This window comes from Bos indicus x Bos taurus, chromosome 19, assembly GCF_003369695.1.
Source record: "Bos indicus x Bos taurus breed Angus x Brahman F1 hybrid chromosome 19, Bos_hybrid_MaternalHap_v2.0, whole genome shotgun sequence".
NCBI lineage: Eukaryota > Metazoa > Chordata > Mammalia > Artiodactyla > Bovidae > Bos > Bos indicus x Bos taurus.
The window spans coordinates 47,510,930-47,532,328 of NC_040094.1; the positions used below are offsets into that span (position 1 = coordinate 47,510,930).

General features: G+C 37.9%; 1 protein-coding gene across 1 annotated transcript in view; it reads left to right on the plus strand.

Annotated features, from left to right (window-relative positions):
* The window catches only part of EFCAB13 (EF-hand calcium binding domain 13), a 100,325-nt gene that overhangs the window by 48,088 nt on the left and 30,838 nt on the right, over nt 1-21,399 (plus strand). The window contains exons 9-11 of the mRNA XM_027519290.1: nt 13,137-13,628; nt 17,105-17,242; nt 19,119-19,190. Coding sequence (XP_027375091.1) covers nt 13,137-13,628; nt 17,105-17,242; nt 19,119-19,190 — 702 coding nt within the window. The remainder of the gene's footprint in view (nt 1-13,136; nt 13,629-17,104; nt 17,243-19,118; nt 19,191-21,399) is intronic.

Sequence of the window (21,399 nt, forward strand, 5' to 3'; positions counted from 1 at the left end):
GGACTGATCTCCTTTAGGATGGACTGGTTGGATCTCCTTGCAGTCCAAGGGACTCTCAAGTCTTCTCCAATACCACAGTTCAAAAGCATCAATTCTTCCGTGCTCAGCCTTCTTCACAGTCCAACTCTCATATCCATACATGACCACAGGAAAAACCATAGCTTTGACTAGACAGACCTTTGTTGGCAAAGTAATGTCTCTGCTTTTGAATATGCTATCTAGGTTGGTCATAACTTTTCTTCCAAGGAGTAAGCGTCTTTTAATTTCAAGGCTGCAGTCAAAGTAGTAATACTAAAAAAAAGGGAATATTTAATTTGCAATTTGTGGTCATTCTGACATCCTGACATTGACTGTTTAAAAAACCATAGTATGTTTTTCTCTATCACTCATTGTTTAGTTTTTCTTCATTAAGTGCATTGTTTTTGATGTTTTCCTGTTCAGTTCAGTTCAGTCACTCGCTCGTGTCCGACTCTTTGCTACCCCATGAACCGCAGTACGGCAGGCCTCCCTGTCCATCACCAACTCCTGGAGTCTACCCAAACCCATGTCCATTGTGTTGGTGATGCCATCCAACCATCTCATCCTCTGTCGTCCCCTTCTCCTCCTGCCCTCAATCTTTCCCAGCATTAGGATCTTTTCAGATGAGTCAGCTCTCCACAGCAGGTGGCCAAAGTCTTGGAGTTTCAGCTTCAACATCAGTCCCTCCAATGAACACCCAGGACTGATCTCTTAGGATGGACTGGTTGGATCTCCTTGCAGTCCAAGGGACTCTCAAGAGTCTTCTCCAACGCCACAGTTCAAAAGCGTCAAATACATTATTATTCTTTACTCTTTGTCTCATTTGTCCAAATGTCATTTGATCAAGATTATCTATGTACATAATTTTAAGGATTATATAGCTCTATAAAGCTTGCTAGAAAAAAAAAGCAGCCTCTTGCCTAATCCTCCTCTCAGCTTCTCCAGAGGCAAAAATTTCAAATGTTTTAGCTGATTACTTGATATTTATCTTCATGACTGAAAATAGCATGTTTATATTGCTACTTGTTAATTTATAAAATTTTAGGTAGACAAAGTAAACTTCCTACTATTGATGCTGAAAGCTTGGCTTCTCTGCACCCATGCTGGATTGAATCTCAGAAACAGAGTATTGAGTGAAGCAGAAAAGAAAGCTTTATTGATTTGCCAGGCAAAAGGGGAACACAGTGGACTCCTGTCCTGTAAAACTATGTGTCCCAACCCAGGGGAGTTTGGTCAGGGCTTTTATAATAATGGTCCAGGAGTAGGGTCTCTGACAAAATTAGGGTGTGTATAGATGCTTTCAAATTGTGGTGCTGGAGAAGACTCTTGAGAGTCCCTTGGACAGCAAGGAGATCAAACCAGTCAATCCTAAAAGAAATCAGTCCTGAATATTCATTGGACGGACTGATGGTGAAGCTGAAGTTCTAGTACTTTGGCCACCTGATGCAAAGAGCCGACTCATTTGGAAACACCCTGATGCTGGCAAAGATTGAGGGCAGGAGGAGAGGGGGATGACAGAGGATGAGATGGTTGGATGGCATCACTGACTCAATGGACATGAGTTTGAGCAAACTCTCAAACTCTCTAAGTCCAGGGAGGCCTGGACTTAGCGACTGAGCAAGAAACACCAGCGGGGCTTGCACTCCAGTAACCTTGTCTCAGGTGGTTGGTCTCCTATCTTGATTAGTTTCTATGATCCCTTTAGTCTTGCCTCTGATAGTTACTTGGCTGCTTCTCCCTTGATTGTTGTTGTTCAGTCGCTCAGTCATGTCCAACTCTTTGCAACCCCATGAACTGCAGCATACCAGGCTTCCATGTCCTTCACCATCTCCCAGAGTTTGCTCAGACTCATGTCCATCAAGTCCATGATGCCATCCAACAATCTCATCCTCTGTTGTCCCCTTCTCCTCCTGCCTTCAATCTTTCCCAGCATCAGGGTCTTTTCCAATGAGTCAGTGCTTTTGCATCAGGTGACCAAGTACTGGAGCTTCAGCTTCAGCATCAGTTCTTCCAATGAATATTCAAGGTTGATTTTCTTTAGGATTGACTGGTTGGATCTCCTTGCTGTCCAAGAGACTCTCAAGAGTCTTTTCCAGCATCACAGTTTGAAGGCATCAATTCTTTGGCACTTAGCCTTTTTTATCCCTGGCTCTCACATCTGTACATGATTACTGGAAAAACCATAGCTTAGACTATACAGACCTTTGTCAGCAAAGTAATGTCTCTGCTTTTTAATACACTGTCTAGGTTTCAGGGTAGGTCATGGAGGCTGGAATTTTGCCTGTGAGAAACCGGGGACACAAGGACTTCCATGCCTGGGGGGCCCACAGAGCCTCATTTGGTTTTACTGTTGAAAATAAGAATTTAGTTCTGTTTCATTTTCCCTGTCTGCACCACATCCACCTACTCTTCCTGAACCTATTTGGAAGAGATGGGAAGAATACACAGAAGAACTCTGCGAAAAAGATCTTCATAACCCAGATAACCACGAATGGGCAATTATTCATCTAGATCCAGACAGCCTGGAGTGCAAAGTCAAGTGGGCCTTAGGAAGCATCACTATGAACAAAGCTAGTGGAGGTGATGGCATTCCAGTTGAGCTGAGCTATTTCAAATCCTAATAGATGATGCTGTTAAAGTGCTGCATTCAATATGTCAGCACATTTGGAAAACTCAGCAGTGGCCACAGGGCTGGAAAAGATCAGTTTTCATTCCAATCCCAAAGAAAGGCAATGCCAAAGAATGTTCTAACTACCTCACAATTGCACTCATCTCACACACTAGCAAAGTAATGCTGAAAATTCTCCAAGGAAGGCTTCAATAGTATGTGAACTGAGAACTTCCAGATGTTCAAGCTGGATTTAGAAAAGGCAGAAGAACAAGAGATCAAATTGCCAACATCTGTTGGGTCATAGAAAAAGCAAGAGAATTCCAGAAAAAAACATCTACTTCTGCTTCATTGACTACTCTAAAGTCTTTGACTGTGTGGACCACAACAAATTGTGGAAAATTCTTAAAGAGACGGGATTACCAGACCATCTTACCTGCCTCCTGAGAAATCTGTATACAGGTAAAGAAGCAACAGTTAAAACTGGACACGGAACAATAGATTGGTTCCAAATTGGGAAAGGAGTGTGTCAAGGCTGTATATTGTCACCCTGCTTATTTAACTTATATGCAGAATATATCATGCAAAGTGCTGGGTTGGATGAACCACAATCTGGAATCAGGACTGCTGGGAGAAATATCAGTAACCTCAGATGTGCAGATGACACCAGGGTTATGGCAGAAAGTGAAGAGGAACTAAACAGCCTCTTGATGAAAGTGAAAGATGACACTGAAAAATTGACTTAAAACTCAACATTCAAAAAATGAAGATCATGGCATTTTGTCCCACCACTTCATGGCAAATAAATGGGGAAACAGTGACAGACTTTATTTTCTTGGGCTCCAAAATCACTGTAGATGGTGACTGCAGCCATGAAATTAAAAGATGCTTGTTCCTTGGAAGAAAAGCTATGACCAACCTGCTGCTGCTGCTAAGTCGCTTCAGTCGTGTCCGACTCTGTGCGACCCCATAGACGGCAGCCCACCAGGCTCCCCCGTCCCTGGGATTCTCCAAGCAAGAACACTGGAGTGGGTTGCCATTTCCTTCTCCAATGCAGGAAAGTGAAAAGTAGAAGTGAAGTCGCTCAGTCGTATCTGACTCTTCGCTACCCAATGGACTGCAGCCTACCAGGCTCCTCCATCCATGGGAATTTCCAGGCAAGAGTACTGGAGTGGGGTGCCATTGCCTTCTCCAATGACCAACCTAGACAGCATATTAAAAAGCAGAGACATTACTTTGCTGACAATGGTCCATCTAGTTAAAGCTATGGTTTTTCCAGTAGTCATGTATGTATGTGAGAGTTGGACCATGAAGAAAGCTGAGCGCCAAAGAATTGATGCTTTTGAACTGTGGTGTTGGAGAAGACTCTTGAGAGTCCCTTGGACTGCAAGGAGATCCAACCAGTCCATCCTAAAGGAAATCAGTCCTGAATATTCATTGGAAGAACTGATGCTGAAACTGAAGCTCCAGTACTTGATCACCTGATGCAAAGAACTGACTCATTGGAAAAGACCCTGATGCTGGGAAAAATTGAAGGTGGGAGGGGAAGGGGAAAACAGAGGATGAGATTGTTGGATGGCATCACAGACTTGATGGTCATGAGTCTGAGCAAGCTCCAGGAGTTGGTGATAGACAGGGAAGCCTGGCATGCTTCAGTCCATGGGATTGCAAAGAGTCGGACAAGACTGAGTGACTGAACTGAACTGAAAGTTTTATGTGTAGTTACATTCCTAAATCTTTCTTCATTAACATTCTGGAAGAAGAATTTTCACTTCTTTCCCTGTATCAGATTCTGTACTCATGTTTGATTGGCAGTTTAAGTATAGAATTCTAGGTTGGAAATACATTTCCTTAGAATTTTTCTGTTTTCCAGTTTTCAGTGTTGCTGTCAAATCCACAATTCTTTTGATTCCTGACTTTTTGTATGTAACTGATTTTTTTCTTTGAAATTTTATAGAATAATTTCTTTACCTTTAGTGTTCTGAAATTTCATGATTATGTGCCTTGAAATGGATTGTTTTGGCAACAATTGTGTTGGGTACAGTATAATGTGATTCTGAGAAATTTAAGCAATTTGTTGATGATTTCCTTTCCTCTCTGAATCATTTATTACTCGGATACTTGACATCCTGGATGGATTCTCCTCTTTTTTTTTTTCTTTTTAAAAAAACCTTTTTCTCTGTCATTTTTTGGTGAGATGTACTTAACTTTATCTTCCAACGCATGTGTTTAGGCTTTCATTTGTACTTTCAAGATTTCCAAGAATTTTTTTTCCCTTCTGAAAGTATGTTCTTTTAACATCTTCTTGTTACATGGATATTCCTATTGTTCCATGAACATAATATCTTCTGTTGTGCTAAGGATGATGTTTAAAATTTTTTCTTTTTCATTCATAGTGTTTTCTCCAAGTTATTTTTCTCTTATTTGGCCTTCATTTTAGAGGCATTCTCCAAATGTCTGGTGATCTTTGGTTGTCTGCTTATGATTGAGAATAATGAACTCAAAAGCTGTTTGGAAACTCTGAGACTGGGAGTGGAACTAGTTGACCATGGACTGAACACTCTAGAGTAGTGGTTCTTAACCAGAAGTGATTTTGGTTATCACTCTCCCACAGGAACATTTGGCAACATGTGGAGATGCTTTTTGGTCATTAAAACATGTATTACTGGCATTAAGTGATTAGAGGCCAAGGATGCTTTTGTTGACTTTTAAAAAAAAAAGCACAACCTAAAAGTTGAGAATTGTGTTTTCTTTGGGGCATTAATGAGGACTTAAGCCTGGGATACAGCCTTTCAGAAAGCTCTGAGGGACTATTCCAAAGAGATAAGGGAGGAGCCAGGATATACAGGAGTTTTTGCAAAACTCCTAAAGAATTCATGTAATCAAATATCAAAACATTACTGCTCATTAAAGAAAATCCAGACATCTAAAGTTAATGAGTCTATTGCTTTTCTATGTATGGGAAGATGCAAGAGTCTGGGCTTAATGAAATTATTCCTTTGACATGCACTTTAACTATGTAGAGCCAATATTCTGTTTTTCTCCATCCTGAACCCACTCAGATGCACCATGGGGGTGGCTGCAGTGGCTGATGGCTTGATGGCCTCAACATCTTTTGTTTACTGATATGGTGGGTGATATTCTTTGTGTGCACTTTTACTCTTTTTTTTTTGGCTGTGTGGCATGTGGGATCCTAGTTCCCTGATCAGCAATTGAACCCATGCTCTCTGCTTTGGAAGTTCAGAGTCTTCCAAAGTCTTCAAAGTCCACTGGACCTTCAGGGAAGTCCCTACACACACTTCTAGATATCCCCTTCTCCTCCTCTTAATAAGGAATTGAAGTGAAGTGAAGTTGCTCAGTCGTGTCCGACTCTTTGCAACCCCATCAACTGTAGCCTACCAGGCTTCTCTGTCCATGGGATTTCCCAGGCAAAAGTGAGGAATCGTGTGTCCCCAAATGCCAATACTGCTGAGGTCAGGGCATCATGCCATAGGCAATCTGGCTGGAATTTTGCCTCGAAGATCCTTGATATCACCATCTTGAGGGTGTTTTTCCTTTCAAGATGGTCAGTGTTTTCAGAGAATCAGCTTCTAGTTTCCTTCTTGGAGGCTGTAAGTTATCTTGCCAGAGTTTCAGGTGTTTAATGAGACAAAAGAACTGGAATTCTTTTTATTCAGTGGTATTTGTCATGTAACCCTCCCTTTTCATTATCCAGATAATACCCTTACTCTCTTCTATGTTTTGTATTCCCTGACCCAGAGACCTTGTGTTTAACCCTCTCTGGTAAATTGTTAGTCTTCTGCTGGAAGGGGAGATCAGTACATGGCCATGAGAAGATATATGGGTGTGTGAAGGTTATCTAGGTATCTGATTACTGCTTAAACAGACTTTTAAACAATCCTTTATTTTCAGTTTTACTCTTTCCTTCACTTTCAGAAGTAACTAGATGCCACTAATTTAGGAGGTTTTGTGTTATGAATTGGGTTGTTGGCTTTTTCCTTCTGGTTTAGAATTCAGCCTTTTCCCATCTACTAAATTCATGCAGTTGTTTCTTTTCCTGTTCTTCTTCTTATGGATTTATGATATTTTAAGAATAATTTTAATGGAATTTTTGAAAGCTGTTCAATTTGCCATCATTACCTGAAAGTTTCAAAGTTTATTTTGAATTCTAATTTTGTCTCTGGTTTTACATATATTTTTCTTTTCCTGCATAGATATTACTGATAATCACATACCCACTCCCATGCATGATTCTCATCATTTATAATTTTTTCTGAATCTTTGCTGATTTTCTATAGGTTCTACTACTGTGAAAGGAGAATAGTGTTGAAATATATAATTGTGGATTTGTCTGTTTCTCCTTTCATTTTTGTTGGGCTTTGATTCATGCATCTTGAAGCTCTGTTAGTTTCATTCACATTTAGGATAGTTGTATCTTCTTGGCAAACTGGCTCTTTTATCATTATGTAATGTGTATGCAATCAATGGTAATTTTCTTTGCTCTGCAATTTACTTTTTCAAATATTAATAAAACTACTTCAGCTTTCTTTTAATTAGTGTTTACATGTATAGATTTTCTATCCTTTTCTTTTTACCTTCTTATGTCATCATATCTGGGCTTCCCAGGTGGTTCAGTGGTAAAGAATCCACCTACCAAGCAGGAGATGTGAGTTCGATCCTTGGATCGGGAACATCCCCTGGAGAAAAAAATGGCAACCCACTCCAATATCTTTGCTGGAAATCCCATGGACAGAGGAGCCTGGCAGTCTTTAGTCCATGGGGTTGCAAAAGAGTCAGACATGACTTAGTGACTAGCAACAACAACTGTCCTCATATTTCAGGTATTTTGTAAACCACGTAGGGTTGGGTGAACGTGAATGTGAAAGTTGCTCAGTCGTGTCCGACTCTTTGCAACCCCATGGACTATACAATCCATGGAATTCTCCAGGCCAGAATACTGGAGTGGGTAGTCTTTCACTTCTCCAGGGAATCTTCCCAACCCAGGGATCGAACCTAGGTCTCCCGCATTGCAAGCGGATTCTTTACCATCTGAGCCACAAGGGATTTCAAGAATATTGGAATGGGTAGCCTATCCCTTCTCCGGCAGATCTTCCTGATGCAGGAATTGAGCTGGGGTCTTCTGCATTGTAGGTGGATTCTTTACCAACTGAGCTATCAGAGAAACCCCGTAGAATTGGGTGATGCTTTTATATTCATTCTTTTAATTCCTGTTTTTTAATTGGAGTGTCTAGGGCATTTTTGGAGAAGGCAATGGCACCCTACTCCAGTACTCTTGCCTGGAGAATCCCAGGGATGAGGGAGCTTGGTGGGCTGCCGTCTATGCGGTCGCACAGAGTCGGACACGACTGAAGTGACTTAGCAGTAGCAGGTCATTTTTACTTAATGTGATTAATTATATCAGATATAGGTAACCATGTTATTTCTTTTCTATTTTTTCCTCTCTTTTCCAACCTTTTCTACCTTCTTTTTTGGAAGTTTTTAAAAAATTCTTTAAAAAAATTTACCTATATTTTTTTTTTACCATATGTCTGCATTTTTCAGTAATTATTCTAAGGATTATAACATACATATTTAACCTTCAATTTAGTCAGTCAGTTCAGTCCCTCAGTCATGTCCAACTCTTTGCAACCCCATGGACTGCAGCACGCCAGGCTTCCCTGTCCACCAACTCCTGGAGCTTACTCAAACTCATGTCCATCGAGTCGGTGATGCCATCCAACCATCTCATCCTCTGTTGTCCCCTTCTCCTCCTGCCTTCAATCTTTCCCAGCATTAGGCTCTTTTCCAGTGAGTCAGTTCTTTGCATCAGGTGGCCAAATTATTGGAGTTTCAGCTTTAGCATCATTCTTTCCAATGAATATTCAGGACTGATTTCCTTTAGGATTGACTAGTTGGATCTCCTTACAGTCCAAGGGACCCTCAAGAGTCTTCTCCAACACCACAGTTCAAAAGCATCAATTCTTCTGTGCTCAGCTTTCTTTATAGTCCAACTCTCACATCCATACTTAACTACTGGGAAAACCATAGCTTTGACTAGATGGACCTTTGTTGGCAAAGTAATGTCTCTGCTTTTTAACTTGCTAAGTTGGTCATTGCTTTTCTTCCAAGAAACAAGCGTCTTTTAATTTCATGGCTGCAATCACCAGCTGCAGTGATTTTGGAGCCCAAGAAAATAAAGTCTGTCACTGTTTCCATTATTTCCCCATCTATTTGCCATGAAGTGATGGGACTGGATGCCATGATCTTAGTTTTCTGAATGTTGAGTTTTAAGCCAACTTTTTCACTTTCCTCTTTCACTTTCATCAAGAGGCTCTTTAGTTCTTTGCTTTCTGCCATAAGGGTGGTGTCTGTGCATATCTGAGATTATTGATATTTCTCCCGGCAGTCCTGATTCCAGCTTGTGCTTCATCCAGCCTGGCATTTCACATGATGTACTCTGCATATAAGTTAAATAAGCAGGGTATCTTTATTTAACCTTAAAGTATATGGAAATAAATATTTTACCACTTTCAAGTAAAATATAGAAATTTTACCAATGTGTAGGTCTTTTTACCTTCTGATTTTATGTTCTGATTTTCTTATGTATTACAACTACATTCTTGGAAAGCATACCAGATAATATAATGTTTCACTTTCAATGATTAAACATATTTTAAACTACCAAGAGGAGAGGAATAGTCATATTTAACCAAATTTTTGCCATTATATATTTTTCTTCTTTCATATTGACTGCTTACATGTCTTTTGAATATCATGCTTTTAATAATTTCAAAGGATTAAGCTTCTGTATGAAAAACTTCTTTTAATCATTTTTTTAAAAGAGCAGATCTACTAAAAATGAATTAGCTTTATTTTTCTTCATCTGAGAATATCTTTATTTTCTCTACTTTCTGAAGGATATTTTTATTGGATATAGGATTCTGAGTTGACAGTTATTTTCTTTTAACATTTTAAAATGTTCTTTTTACTTTTGACTTCCACAGTTTCTGAAAAGAAACCTGATGTTATCCAAATAATAAAATACACTGTTTTTCTCTGACTGCTTTCAAGATACTTTCTTTTTTCTTTAGTTTTTAGCCATTTGATTATGATGCTTTGGGAGTGTGTTTTTTTGAGTTTATCCTTTTGGGGTTCACTGAACTTCTTGGATCTATTTTGCCAAACTTGCAATCTTCTGTCATTGTAACTTCAAATATTTGTTCTGCACCACATTTTCTCCCCTGCCTTCTTGAGACTGCAAAGACACAAATGTTAGCCCTCTTTGATGTTGTCACACAGAGCCTTGACACTTTGTTAATCTTGTTTTCATTCTTATTTACCTCTACTGTTTAAATTGAATAATTTCAACTAATGTGCCTTCAGTTTCATAAACTATCCCTCTGACATCTCCATTATGTTGTTGAACCTATCTGATTAATTTTTTTTACTTTAATTATTATATTTTTAAATTTTAAATTTCCAAATTTGGTTCTTCTTTATATCTTTTGTTTTCTGAGACTTTCTATCTTTCTGAGTGTTGGTTTTTTTTCACTGTAATTTGGTGCATTTTTTGAATAGATCCTTAGAAGTTTATTTATTTATTTGGCTGTGTTGGGTCTTAGTTGCAGCATGCAGGAGCTTCATTGCATCATGCAGGATCTTTCATTGTGGTGCATGGGCTCTCTAATTATGATGCTTAGGCTCAGTAGTTGTGGTACCTGGGCTTAGTTGCTGTGGTGTATGTGGGATCTTAGTTCTCAGGGATTGAACTTGTGTCCCCTGAATTGCAAGGCAGATTCTTAACCCCTGGACCACCTGGGAGCTCCTTGCTTGAAAGTTTTTATAAGGCAATTTCAATGTTTTTTTCAACTTGGTCTTGACATCAGTTGCTTGTCTTTTCCCATGCAAACTGAGATTTTCTTTGTTCTTCACATGTGAAGTGGTTTTGAATTATATCTTGGACATTTTGAAGATTAAGTTGTGAGACTGTGGGTCTAAAATTCTTTGAAAATTCTATGGAAAATGTTGAAATCTAGTTTTGGCAGGAATTTGACTCAATTTGGTTTAGGCCACAAATTTCAATTAATTTTCTGTGTTTTTCAGTTTCAATATCAGTTTGTTTTTCATAGCCTTTGCAGTGCTATTCAAATCTGTGTGTCATCCAGAGCCAAAGTGGAACTTGGGTAGTGGTCTATCCTGAAGTTTAGTTCTCAGAGTCATGGTGTATTGTTTAGGGCCAAATTCATGCATGTGCAGATCAGGGGTGAGTGCAGGAGTTTATAAGCAGCTTTATGAGATCATTTTCCTGAGATACTCCCTCTCCACAATCTATTTAGTACTTTTTAATCTCTGAGAGCTCTCATTTTTGTTTCTCTAGCTGAAAACAGTGATTTACTTAACAACACTCTGCTACACAGTTCTATATCAATGTTCATGTCTAAGGCCAAGTGGCCAAAGGACACAGAGAGAATAAAAGCAACTTGCTAATATATTCCTCTACTTTTTTGAATATATAAAATATGCTAATAATTACTGTGTTAATGTATTTGTATGATAGTTTTATGAGCTCTTCCATTTCTGAACCAGTTTCTATCAATTGATTTTTCTGCTCATTGTGGCTTATATTTTCCTATTATTTTGGATGCCTAGTAGTTTTTGATGGGATACGATACATTGTGAAGTTTATGTTATTTGCTGACTTTTGTAGCATTCCTTTAAATAGTGTTGGATTTTGTCCTGATGCAGTTGAGTTACTTGGAATCAGTTAGGTCCTTTGGAAGCTTGTTTTCTAAAGTTTTTTAAGGGTGATCTCAGAGCAGCTTTTAATGCTAATTTAGCTCCACTACTAAGGTAGCATTCTTCAGATGATTCTACTAGATGTCCCATATATTATAAGATCTTTCTGCTTTGGTTGGTGAGATCATAAATTATTCTTAGGAATTGTTCTACCTATAATTTTATGGTAATTCTTTCCTTGTTATTAGGTCATGCTCTCTCATGTATGTACAGATCAGTACTCAGCCAAAGTGTCAAGCAGACCCCTTCACTGATCTCCAGAGCTCAGCAGTTCTGTTTTCTCTTTGCTCTCATATTCTAGCCTCTTTGGCCTTCCTAATCTCTTCTCTCTACTCATTCAGACCAGTGGGCTCTATTTAGGTTTTACTTTCCTGTGCTGTGGAAACTGTCCAGACAGTAAGCTAGTGCAGTGGTAGGGCTCAGCTCATTTGTTACCCTTCTTTAAAGGATTACTGTCCTATGCTACCTCTTGTCTGATGTCTGAAAATTGTTCTTTTTCACATATCTTGTCCAGTTTTTCAGTTGCTTAAAGTTGGAGGGTAAAGTTAGTTCCTATTATGATGTCTTGGCCAATAGCAGAAATGTCAAAGATTTTGTTTTTTTACCCTATTCCTTTTTGAGAGGTAGCACTTAGAGGTCAATGTCTTTATCTTCAAGGATTTCTAGACTTTTTATACATAAAACTAATAAAATGTTATATGTCAATTACCAAAAAAAAAAAAATAATAATAATAAAATAATTTTAAGTTTCTAAATTTTTAAAGGAGAAGACAATGGCACTCCACTCCAGTACTGTTGCCTGGGAAATCCCATGGATGGAGGAGCCTGGTAGGCTACAGTCCATGGGATCGCTAAGAGTCGGACACGACTGAGTGACTTCACTTTTACTTTTCACTTAAAATCCAAACACTTTCCTTCAGTTGTTCATTGTAATACACCCTAAGCTAAGAAACTTTTTTTTTTCCTCTAAATGAAATGTCTTCATAATCAATATTGTATTGCTACTCTATTAGAAGTCTCTTGTTTTCTTTGGTTTTATAGGAACTTGATGCTCTCATGGAATTATTTTGAGGGTCAAGTGTTATAACATTTGATATATTTTTAAATGTGTTATTCAAATGCAAGGTACTATTCTGAGCCATGGGATGGATTTTGTAAATGAAGCCCCAACTTGGATATTAATATTTTTATAAAAACTTTATTTTATGTATGAAGTTACTAACCTCCTGCAAATGCTGCAAATTTTTAAGAGGGTTATTATTTTACTGTCTTACTTTAGGAGAGTATCATTTTATTTATAAAGTGTTCTAACTTTTTAAATATTTAAAAATTTCCCTTTACAACTTCTTCATATTTCTGCACCCTCGTAACTAAGGGATTTGTATCTATATTGGTTTATTAGTCTATTATCTTTCTGAATTGGGAAAGAGTAAGGAATGAGAACCATGTACTTCAGTAGGCTTTTGCTTTAGATTCAGTGTTGCTATGAATAGTGTTGGATGGAAGTATTTAACTATATTAAACCAGTAGATTATATTTAACCTAGTCAATAGTTAACCTTTTGGTCATCAGCTGTATTAGTTATTAACTTCATCTGATGTATTTGAGCAAATGATAATGTCTTGAAAAGTTTTCATGAGGACGTAAGTATTGTTTTTAAAAGGCTTTACAAATTGTACAGGTAAATGAATTAATGGATGTTTCTTTTGCTTAGCAATTATGGAAGGAACAGCCTTGGATGAAGCTACTTCAAGAAAGTTATCAAATGTGTCAGGATGCTATCCACAATATAGGAAGAAAAGCATTTTATCTTCTGGACTGTCTGAATCATCATTATTCCAAAAGTCAAATACAAAGAGCCTCCAAAATCATAAAATTATGAGTGAGAATGATGACTATGAATTTAAAAGACCAAAAAATATTTTGCAAATAAGAAAATTCCAGGATGAGATTGATAGCAGTGATATAGAATTCCAGGAACCATATTCAAAGGATGGCATGAACTTTAAGAAAAGTTCAGAGAAAGTTGAAATTCATGACTCAAAGTCTAAACCACAAGACTTGAAGCATGTTTCAGGCCTCAAAAAGTCCCTGGATAAAAGTGATATTTTTAGTATCCCAAAACTTCAGAAGCCAGCTGTGAGAAGGAGCTCTAGTCTTCTAAAACAAGTTTCATCTAAGGAAAAAACTGCAATTAATGCTCTGGGTCAGTATCATATAGGTAAGACAACATCTGGGCCCTTTAGTTATTATAGATATGAGCTGAAGTAAGCAATTATTAGATAGTTGTAGGCATTTCAATTGTCAATACTCTGGATAACCATCACTTTTGGAATTCAGGCCAGGGATACAATACTGTGGTTTTGATAGCAGTTCCTTTCCAGATGCTCCCTTTTTAAGGGGAGCATGAGTTTGAGTGAACTCCGGGAGTTGGTGATGGACAGGGAGGCCTGGCGTGCTGCAATTCATGGGGTCGCAAAGAGTCGTACACAACTGAGCGACTGAACTGAACTGAACTGAACTTGGGCTGAGAAGTTTATTCAGTGATTAATTGGAATCACTCAAGTTCAGAGGATGAGATGGTTGGATGGCATCACTGACTCAATGGACATGAGTTTGAGTAAATTCCAGGAGATGGTGAAGGATAGGGAAGCCTGGTGTGCTGCAGTCTGTGGGGTTGCAGAGAGCCAGACATGACTTAGCAACTGAACAAGTTCCCGAGAAAGTAGAGGGCCTATTTTCCTTTGGAAATGCTTTTTTTTTGGTCATTTATTTAACCAATTATATATGAAGTCTATGTGAAATTTTTGCTCAGAGTTCCATAATTTAAATTTAGGATATCCATAGTACTTCAGGTATTCTTTTTTTTTTTTTCTTAATTTTAATTGGAAGGTAATTACAATATTGTGATTTTTTTTGCCATACATTCACATGAATCAGCCATGGGTGTACAGTGTGTTCCCATCCTGAATCCCCCTCCCACCTCCCTCCCCATCCCATCCCTCAGGGTCATCCCAGTGCACTAGCCCTGAGCACCCTGTCTCATGAATCGAACCTGGACTGGAGATCTATTTCACACATGATAATATACATGTTTCAATGCTATTCTCTCAAATCATCCCACCCTCGCCTTCTCCCAGAGTCCAAAAGTCTGTTCTTTACATCTGTGTCTCTTTTGCTGTCTTGCATATATGGTCATCATTACCATCTTTCTAAATTCCATATATATGCGTTAATGTACTGTATTGGTGTTTTTCTTTCTGACTTACTTCACTCTGTATAATAGGCTCCAGTTTCATCCACCTCATTAGAAGTGATTCAAATGCATTCTTTTTAATAGCTGAGTAATATTCCATTGTGTATATGTACCACAACTTTCTTATCCATTTGTCTGCTGATGGGCATCAATTTGCTTCCATGTCCTGGCTATTGTAAACAGTGCTGTGATGAACATTGGGGTATACGTGTCTCTTTCAGTTCTGGTTTCCTCCGTGTGTATGCCCAGCAGTGGGATTGCTGGGTTGTATGGCAGTTCTATTTCCAGATTTTTAAGGAATCTCCACACTGTTCAGGTATTATTTCTTATGGATGTGGGAATATCAAGAGAAAATAATTAATAGTATACATCTCAGATCCCTAAGGTTTTATGATATTCCTCAAAGATGAGCAGTGACTTCCCAGCCAGAGTATGTTTTTCTCTTATGTACTACTTATATCATGGAAGTATTGTGTATGTGCATGCATGCTTAGTCACTTCAGTCATGTCCAACTCTTTGCAACACTATGGACCATAACCCACCAGGCTTCTCTGTCCATGGGCTTCTCCAAGGAAGAATGCTGGAGTGGGTTGCCATGTCCTCCTCCAGGGACATATTGTGTAAGGAACCCACTTAAACACTCCTTTCTGTAGACCTCAGCTGGAGTTAATTTATATTTGTTTTATTTCAAGAAATTTACCAGCCTTTAAAAATTATATTTAGTACTGACTGTAGTTGTTAAGATGAATGCTTTGTGAATCATTAGTGATTCTTATTCCCTGGTGGCTCAGATGTTAACAAATCTGCCTGCAGTGCAGGAGACCTGGGTTCAATCCCTGGGTCAAAAAGATCCCCTGGAGAAGGGAATGGCAACCCACTCCAGTATTCTTGCTTGGAGAATCCATGGACAGAGGAGTCTGGTGGGCTACCATCCACAGGGTCGCAAAGAGTTGAACACGATGGAGCGACTAACACACACACATGCATGCTTCTAATGACTCAGTTGAAAAAGGAGTGTTATCTATTAAGGAGGCATAAAGATGTTTATTCTGATTCCTTTACTGATGCACTGCTTTTATGCCATGCCTTATTTCTGTCTCTGAGTTTTCTTGTATTTCATTAAGAATTAAAGCTCTGATTAAGGGAATAATGGAGTAGCAGGCATTTAGCCAGTGGGTAGAACAGGATTGTGGTCGAAAGTGGTTATCTACCTTGCTGGTATCACTAAAATCAAATGATTTCACCTACCACTGTCATACTTAGCATTCTGTATTTGGAAAAGGATAAAATAGTTTATCTCATACAACTTCTCCAAATAAACTGATGATGATTGAGCATCTGTGAAATGTGACTGCCACTTGATTTACATTTAAAAAACATTTAACATTTTTCATTATTAAATAATTTTAAATTCATAAGAATTACACAGAAATGAAAACATTTCTACATACTCTTCATCTAACGTTCTGACCTATTAATATCTTATATAACCACAGTATAACAAAAAACTGGAAAATTAACACTGATACAACAATATTTACTAATATAGGACCTTATTAAAAATTTGACTGTTTTTCTATGAATGTCCTGTTTCTGATCCAGAATCTCATTCAGGACCACATGTTACACTTAGTTGTCATGTGTCCTAGTCTCCTTCAATCTGGGATGGTATTTCAATATTTCATGACCTTGATACTTTGGAAGAGCATTGACTAGTTGTTTTGTGTAGTGTCCCTCATTTTGGGTTTTCTTGTATTTCTTCATGAATAAATTCAGGGTATACATTTTTGCCAGGATACAACAGAGGTGATATTTTTCCCATTTCAGTACATTATATTAGGAAGCTCATTACGGTCATGTGTGTCTGCTAGAATTTTATAATTTTGAAGGTCGTGAACTGAAAAATGGTAGGTAAAGTGATAGGATGGGAGAGAACTCCCAATTTTGTCTGAAATCTTGAAATTTAAACATGACACATTGATGTTTTGATCTCTTGGACTCCTTCATTATATTTTAATCAGAAACAAGCTGCAGGGAATTCCTCGGCAGTCCAGTGGTTGGGACTCTGTGCTTTCACAGCTAAATGTCTGGGTTCAGTCCCTGTTTGGGGAATTAAGATCTACAAGCTGTGTGATATGGCCCCCCACCAAACAAAGAATCAAACCTCATTGGCTGGGCCACTGGAACAGATTGATCCTCCAAACAAATAGTTTATAAATGTTCATAGAATTTCAAGACAGTTTTGTGTTTGAGCTGTAAGAGAAACATTAGGTATAATGTAAGATACAACATAAATATGAAGAGTTTTAAGGTGGTATTAAGTAAAACTTGATTTCTGATTATAAGAAAAAGACTTTAGCTGCCAATTATTGCTAAGACACATAAATTATGTTGCTGAATAGTCTTCCACATTTTGTATATTTAGGAAATGTCTGTGAAACTATCAAAAAACTCCAAGAAAATTACATAGATGCAGAAGAACTTCAGTCCATTTTGCCTTCAATAGGAATTACTTTATCAGATAAAGAATTCAAGAAGATTGTGACCGAAACTGCTAGAAATGGTGAGAGACTGATAATATCAAACTTTTTGAAAAAAAATTAGATAGTTTTACATGATATTATTAAATGTTGGAGTAAGATCTCTCAACTGGGAATGGAATGGGTCATTCTAAAGAAGATTCAGAAAGAACAAACAAAAATTGGAAGTAGTTATATATAAAATAGGTAACTAATAAGGACCAACTGTATAGCACAGAGAACTTCACTCAGTACTCTGTAATGACCTATATGGGAAAATAATCTAAAAAAAGTGGATATATGTATTACTAATTCACCTTGCTGTAGAGCAAAAACTATTAATAACACAAGGTTGTAAATCAACTATACACCAGTATATACATATATTTTAAAATTGAGAGTAGTAAAAAATGATTTCTGGGAAATTTGATGTAATAGATTGATTTGGAGGGTCTAGGTAGGTCTTTTGTATTTCAGAATTCTTTCTGTAAGGTTCTTCATCACTTGTCCTAGCTGTGTCTTCTAGTGTGGGACAGATCCTGGGGAAAGCTTATCTAGTTATAGAAGAGAGGTTCAAGTAGCAAGACTGCGATACCCCAAAGGTTCAAAAATCTCTCAGTAAATAGCCTAGGGAGTCCAAGGAGAAATAATTGGAGATTCTAAAATGTAGAGGGAGTACTGTAGCTAGGAATTTAGGGCTAGTGATACTTAATCAAGGCAAGCAGTTATTAAATAGCATCTAGGAATAAAATAGCATATCTCACTCACCAGCCTAAGTTTAGGGCAGAGTTTGAGTTTCTAAGAAAGGTTTTTGTGTTAGAGAAGTTGCTTTATCATTAAGTAAGAATTTTCCACAGCAAAAGTTCAGTTGAAAAGAGGGCATAGGCAACATTTTGCGAAAAGACTGACAGAAATAACATTAGAAGTGAATTATTAGACCCTGAGCAAAACTGTTAGGTAAGGCAAATAAGAAAGAAGGTTTGATTTTTAAAAAAAAATCTAAGGAGTAGAGATCAGAGTAAATGGTTACCAGGGGTAAGTGTTGGGGGTGGAACAAAATGGGTAAAAGGGATCAATTGTATGATAACAGATGGAAACTACATTTTTGGTAGTGAGCACACTGTAGCGTATATTGAGGTAGAAATATACATGTAATGCTGTAGATGAATATTACCTTAATACAAAATAAATTTTAAAAAATCTAAAGGGTAGAAGCCACTAAATTTTTTCAGCCTGTTTTCTGATTATCAGGATTAGTATGAACACTGTGAAAGGTTTGTACCTAAAATAGGTGTTGTTTGGACTAGCTGGATACTGGGGGTAGGGATTGGGGATATGTGGGTCTGTTAGGGCTGGTTAGCATTGTCAAGGTATCAGTGGACAGCATATTGGTTGACTGGGTTTTCATAATTATGTGAAATAGACTCATTAGCTTTCTCATGGTCCATCTCTTTGGGCACCTTTCCTTTTTCCTGTATCTATCAAGAACTGAGTACCTAACCCTGTCCTTTGCACTTTATAATAAACATTGAAAAAGCAGGGACTGTGTCTTACTTACTTTGGTGTCCTTGGTGCCTAGCATAGTTCTTGGCACTAATATACTCTCAGTGATTGTTGAAATGAAATGAACAGACCTAATTTAGAAAGACTCATCTAGGGAGACAGGCTATGTAGAAGAAATAAGCTGATGATTAAGTGAAGGTAAGTATTTTTTTTCATAGTTGTATTAAAATGTGAATTTGCCTTTTACACAAAAGTATGGCAACCCACTCCAGTGTTCTCGCCTGGAGAATCCTAGGGACGGGGGAGCCTGGTGGGCTGCTGTCTATGGGGTCGCACAGAGTTGGACACAACTGAAGTGACTTAGCAGCAGCAGCAGCAGCATAATAGAATGTATCATCTCAACTTTTTATTTTACAGAAAACGGAATGGTGAAATTAGATGACTTTGTGAGTGCTGTCTCTAAAGAGCAAAATCTTCCTGAATATGATGGTAGGTAGGAAGTTTATTTTAAAGTCATTTGAGGAAAGAGCAGTTAGGTTGAGGAGAATTAGGTTCAATGAACTGAATTTGCTTTTTTATGTACTAATAATTACAAAACCTTTAACAAGCCATTGGCAGTTTTTTAAAAACTTTACGTATCATGGTACTAAGAATTAACTTGCTTACTTCACAGAATTGTTATGTGGATTTTATGAACTGGAGAGTGCTATACCCATGTACAGTAATGATAATGATAATGAGGAGGTCAAATAGGTAATTAGCTCCATTATTAGCTATTGATGAATGATTTACTTTTTTAAGGAGGAACTTGTTTGAATCAAATACTTTGGTTTATCTTTGTTTTAGAACATTAAAAAAGAAACAGTTCTATTGAGGTAAAATTTACATACATAGAATCTCCCATGCACTGATTTACAAATTTATAGTCACACCACAATCTAGTTTTTTATTATTTGCAATATTTTAATGTTTTATATAAATAATTAATTTTTTTCTGTGAGATTAAAAAGCAATGAAAGTTATGAAGGCATGCTGTTTTATTTCCTTCTGTTTATTCATATGCTTAAAAAGAAGTTAACTTTCTGTCTCTCCTTAAAGACTTCTCAGATAAGAAAAAATTAATCCAAAGGAAGAAACTTCCTTTTATACCTAGATGAAGAATCTCATGTTAAAAGCTATATTATCATTTGTCATTTCTGGTTAATATAAGTGCTTAAATCTCTGGATTCCTTCAAGATGCTAGTAGTAAATCGGTTTCTTGAATGCTTCACCATGCAATCATTCATTCACAAATTCAATCATTCTTTCATTGCTATTTTGTGAAGTAGTGTCTGTCTTGGTCATAGCTGACTCTTTGCTCTGGGTCTTTGTTGTGGTGCACAGGCTTTTTTTAGTTGTGACGAGTGGGCTTTTGTTGTGGCGCATAGGCTTTTTCTAGTTGCAGTGCACGTGGGTTTAGTTGCTCCACAGCATATGGGATCTTAGTTCCCTGACCAGGGATTGAACCTGTATCTCCTGCACTGGAAGGCAGATTCTTAGCCACTGGACCACCAGGCAAGTCTCACCATCTTACCAATTTTTAAATGTACATTTCAGTAATTTTAGTTTTAAGTGCATTCACATTGTTGTGCAACCAATCTCCAGAGCTTTTTATCTTACAAAATTGAAACTCTTATCAGTTCAGTTCAGTTCAGTTGCTGAGTCCTGTCTGACTCTTTGCAACCCCATGGACTGCAGCATGCCAGGCTTCCCTGTCCATCACTGTCTCCTGGCATTTGCCTCCCTGTCCATCACCAATTCCCAGAGTTTACTCACTCATGTCCATCGAGTCAGTGATGTCATCCAACCATCTCATCCTCTGTTGTCCCCTTCTCCTCCTGCCTTCAATCTTTCCCAACATCAGGGTCTTTTCAAATCAATCAGTTCTTTGCATCAGGTGGCAAAGTGTATTGGAGTTTCAGCTTCAGCATCAGTCCTTCCAATGAATATTCAGAACTGATTTCCTTTAGGATGGACTGGTTGGATCTCCTTGCAGTCCAAGGGACTCTCAAGAGTCTTCTCCAGCACCACAGTTCAAAAGCATCAATTCTTTGGTGCTCAGCTTTCTTTATAGTCCAACTCTTACATCCATACATGACTACTGGAAAAACCAGAGCTTTTACCAGATGGACCTTTGTTGGCAAAGTAATGTCTCTGCTTTTTAATACATTGTCTAGGTTGGTCATAACTTTTCTTCCAAGAATCAAGTGTCTTTTAATTTCATGGCTGCAGTCACCATCTGCAGTGATTTTGGAGCCCCGCCACCCAAATAAAGTCTGTCACTGTTTCCATTGTTTCTCCATCTATTTGCCATGAAGTGATGGGACCAGATGCCATGATCTTAGTTTTCTGAATGTTGAGTTTTAAGCCAACTTTTTCACTCTCCTCTTTCACTTTCATCAAGAGGCTCTTTAGTTCTTCTTCACTTTCTGCCGTAAGGGTGGTAACATCTGCACATCTGGGGTTATTGATATTTCTCCCAGCAATCTTGATTCCAGCTTGTGCTTAATCTGTATACCAGTTATATCTATATACCGATACCAGTTAAATAAAAATTACCCATCCTTGACCCTCCATCTCTGGAAATCATCATTCTACAATACTTTCTGTTTTTGTGAATTTGTTCACTTGAGATACCCTAGTAGAATCATACAGCATT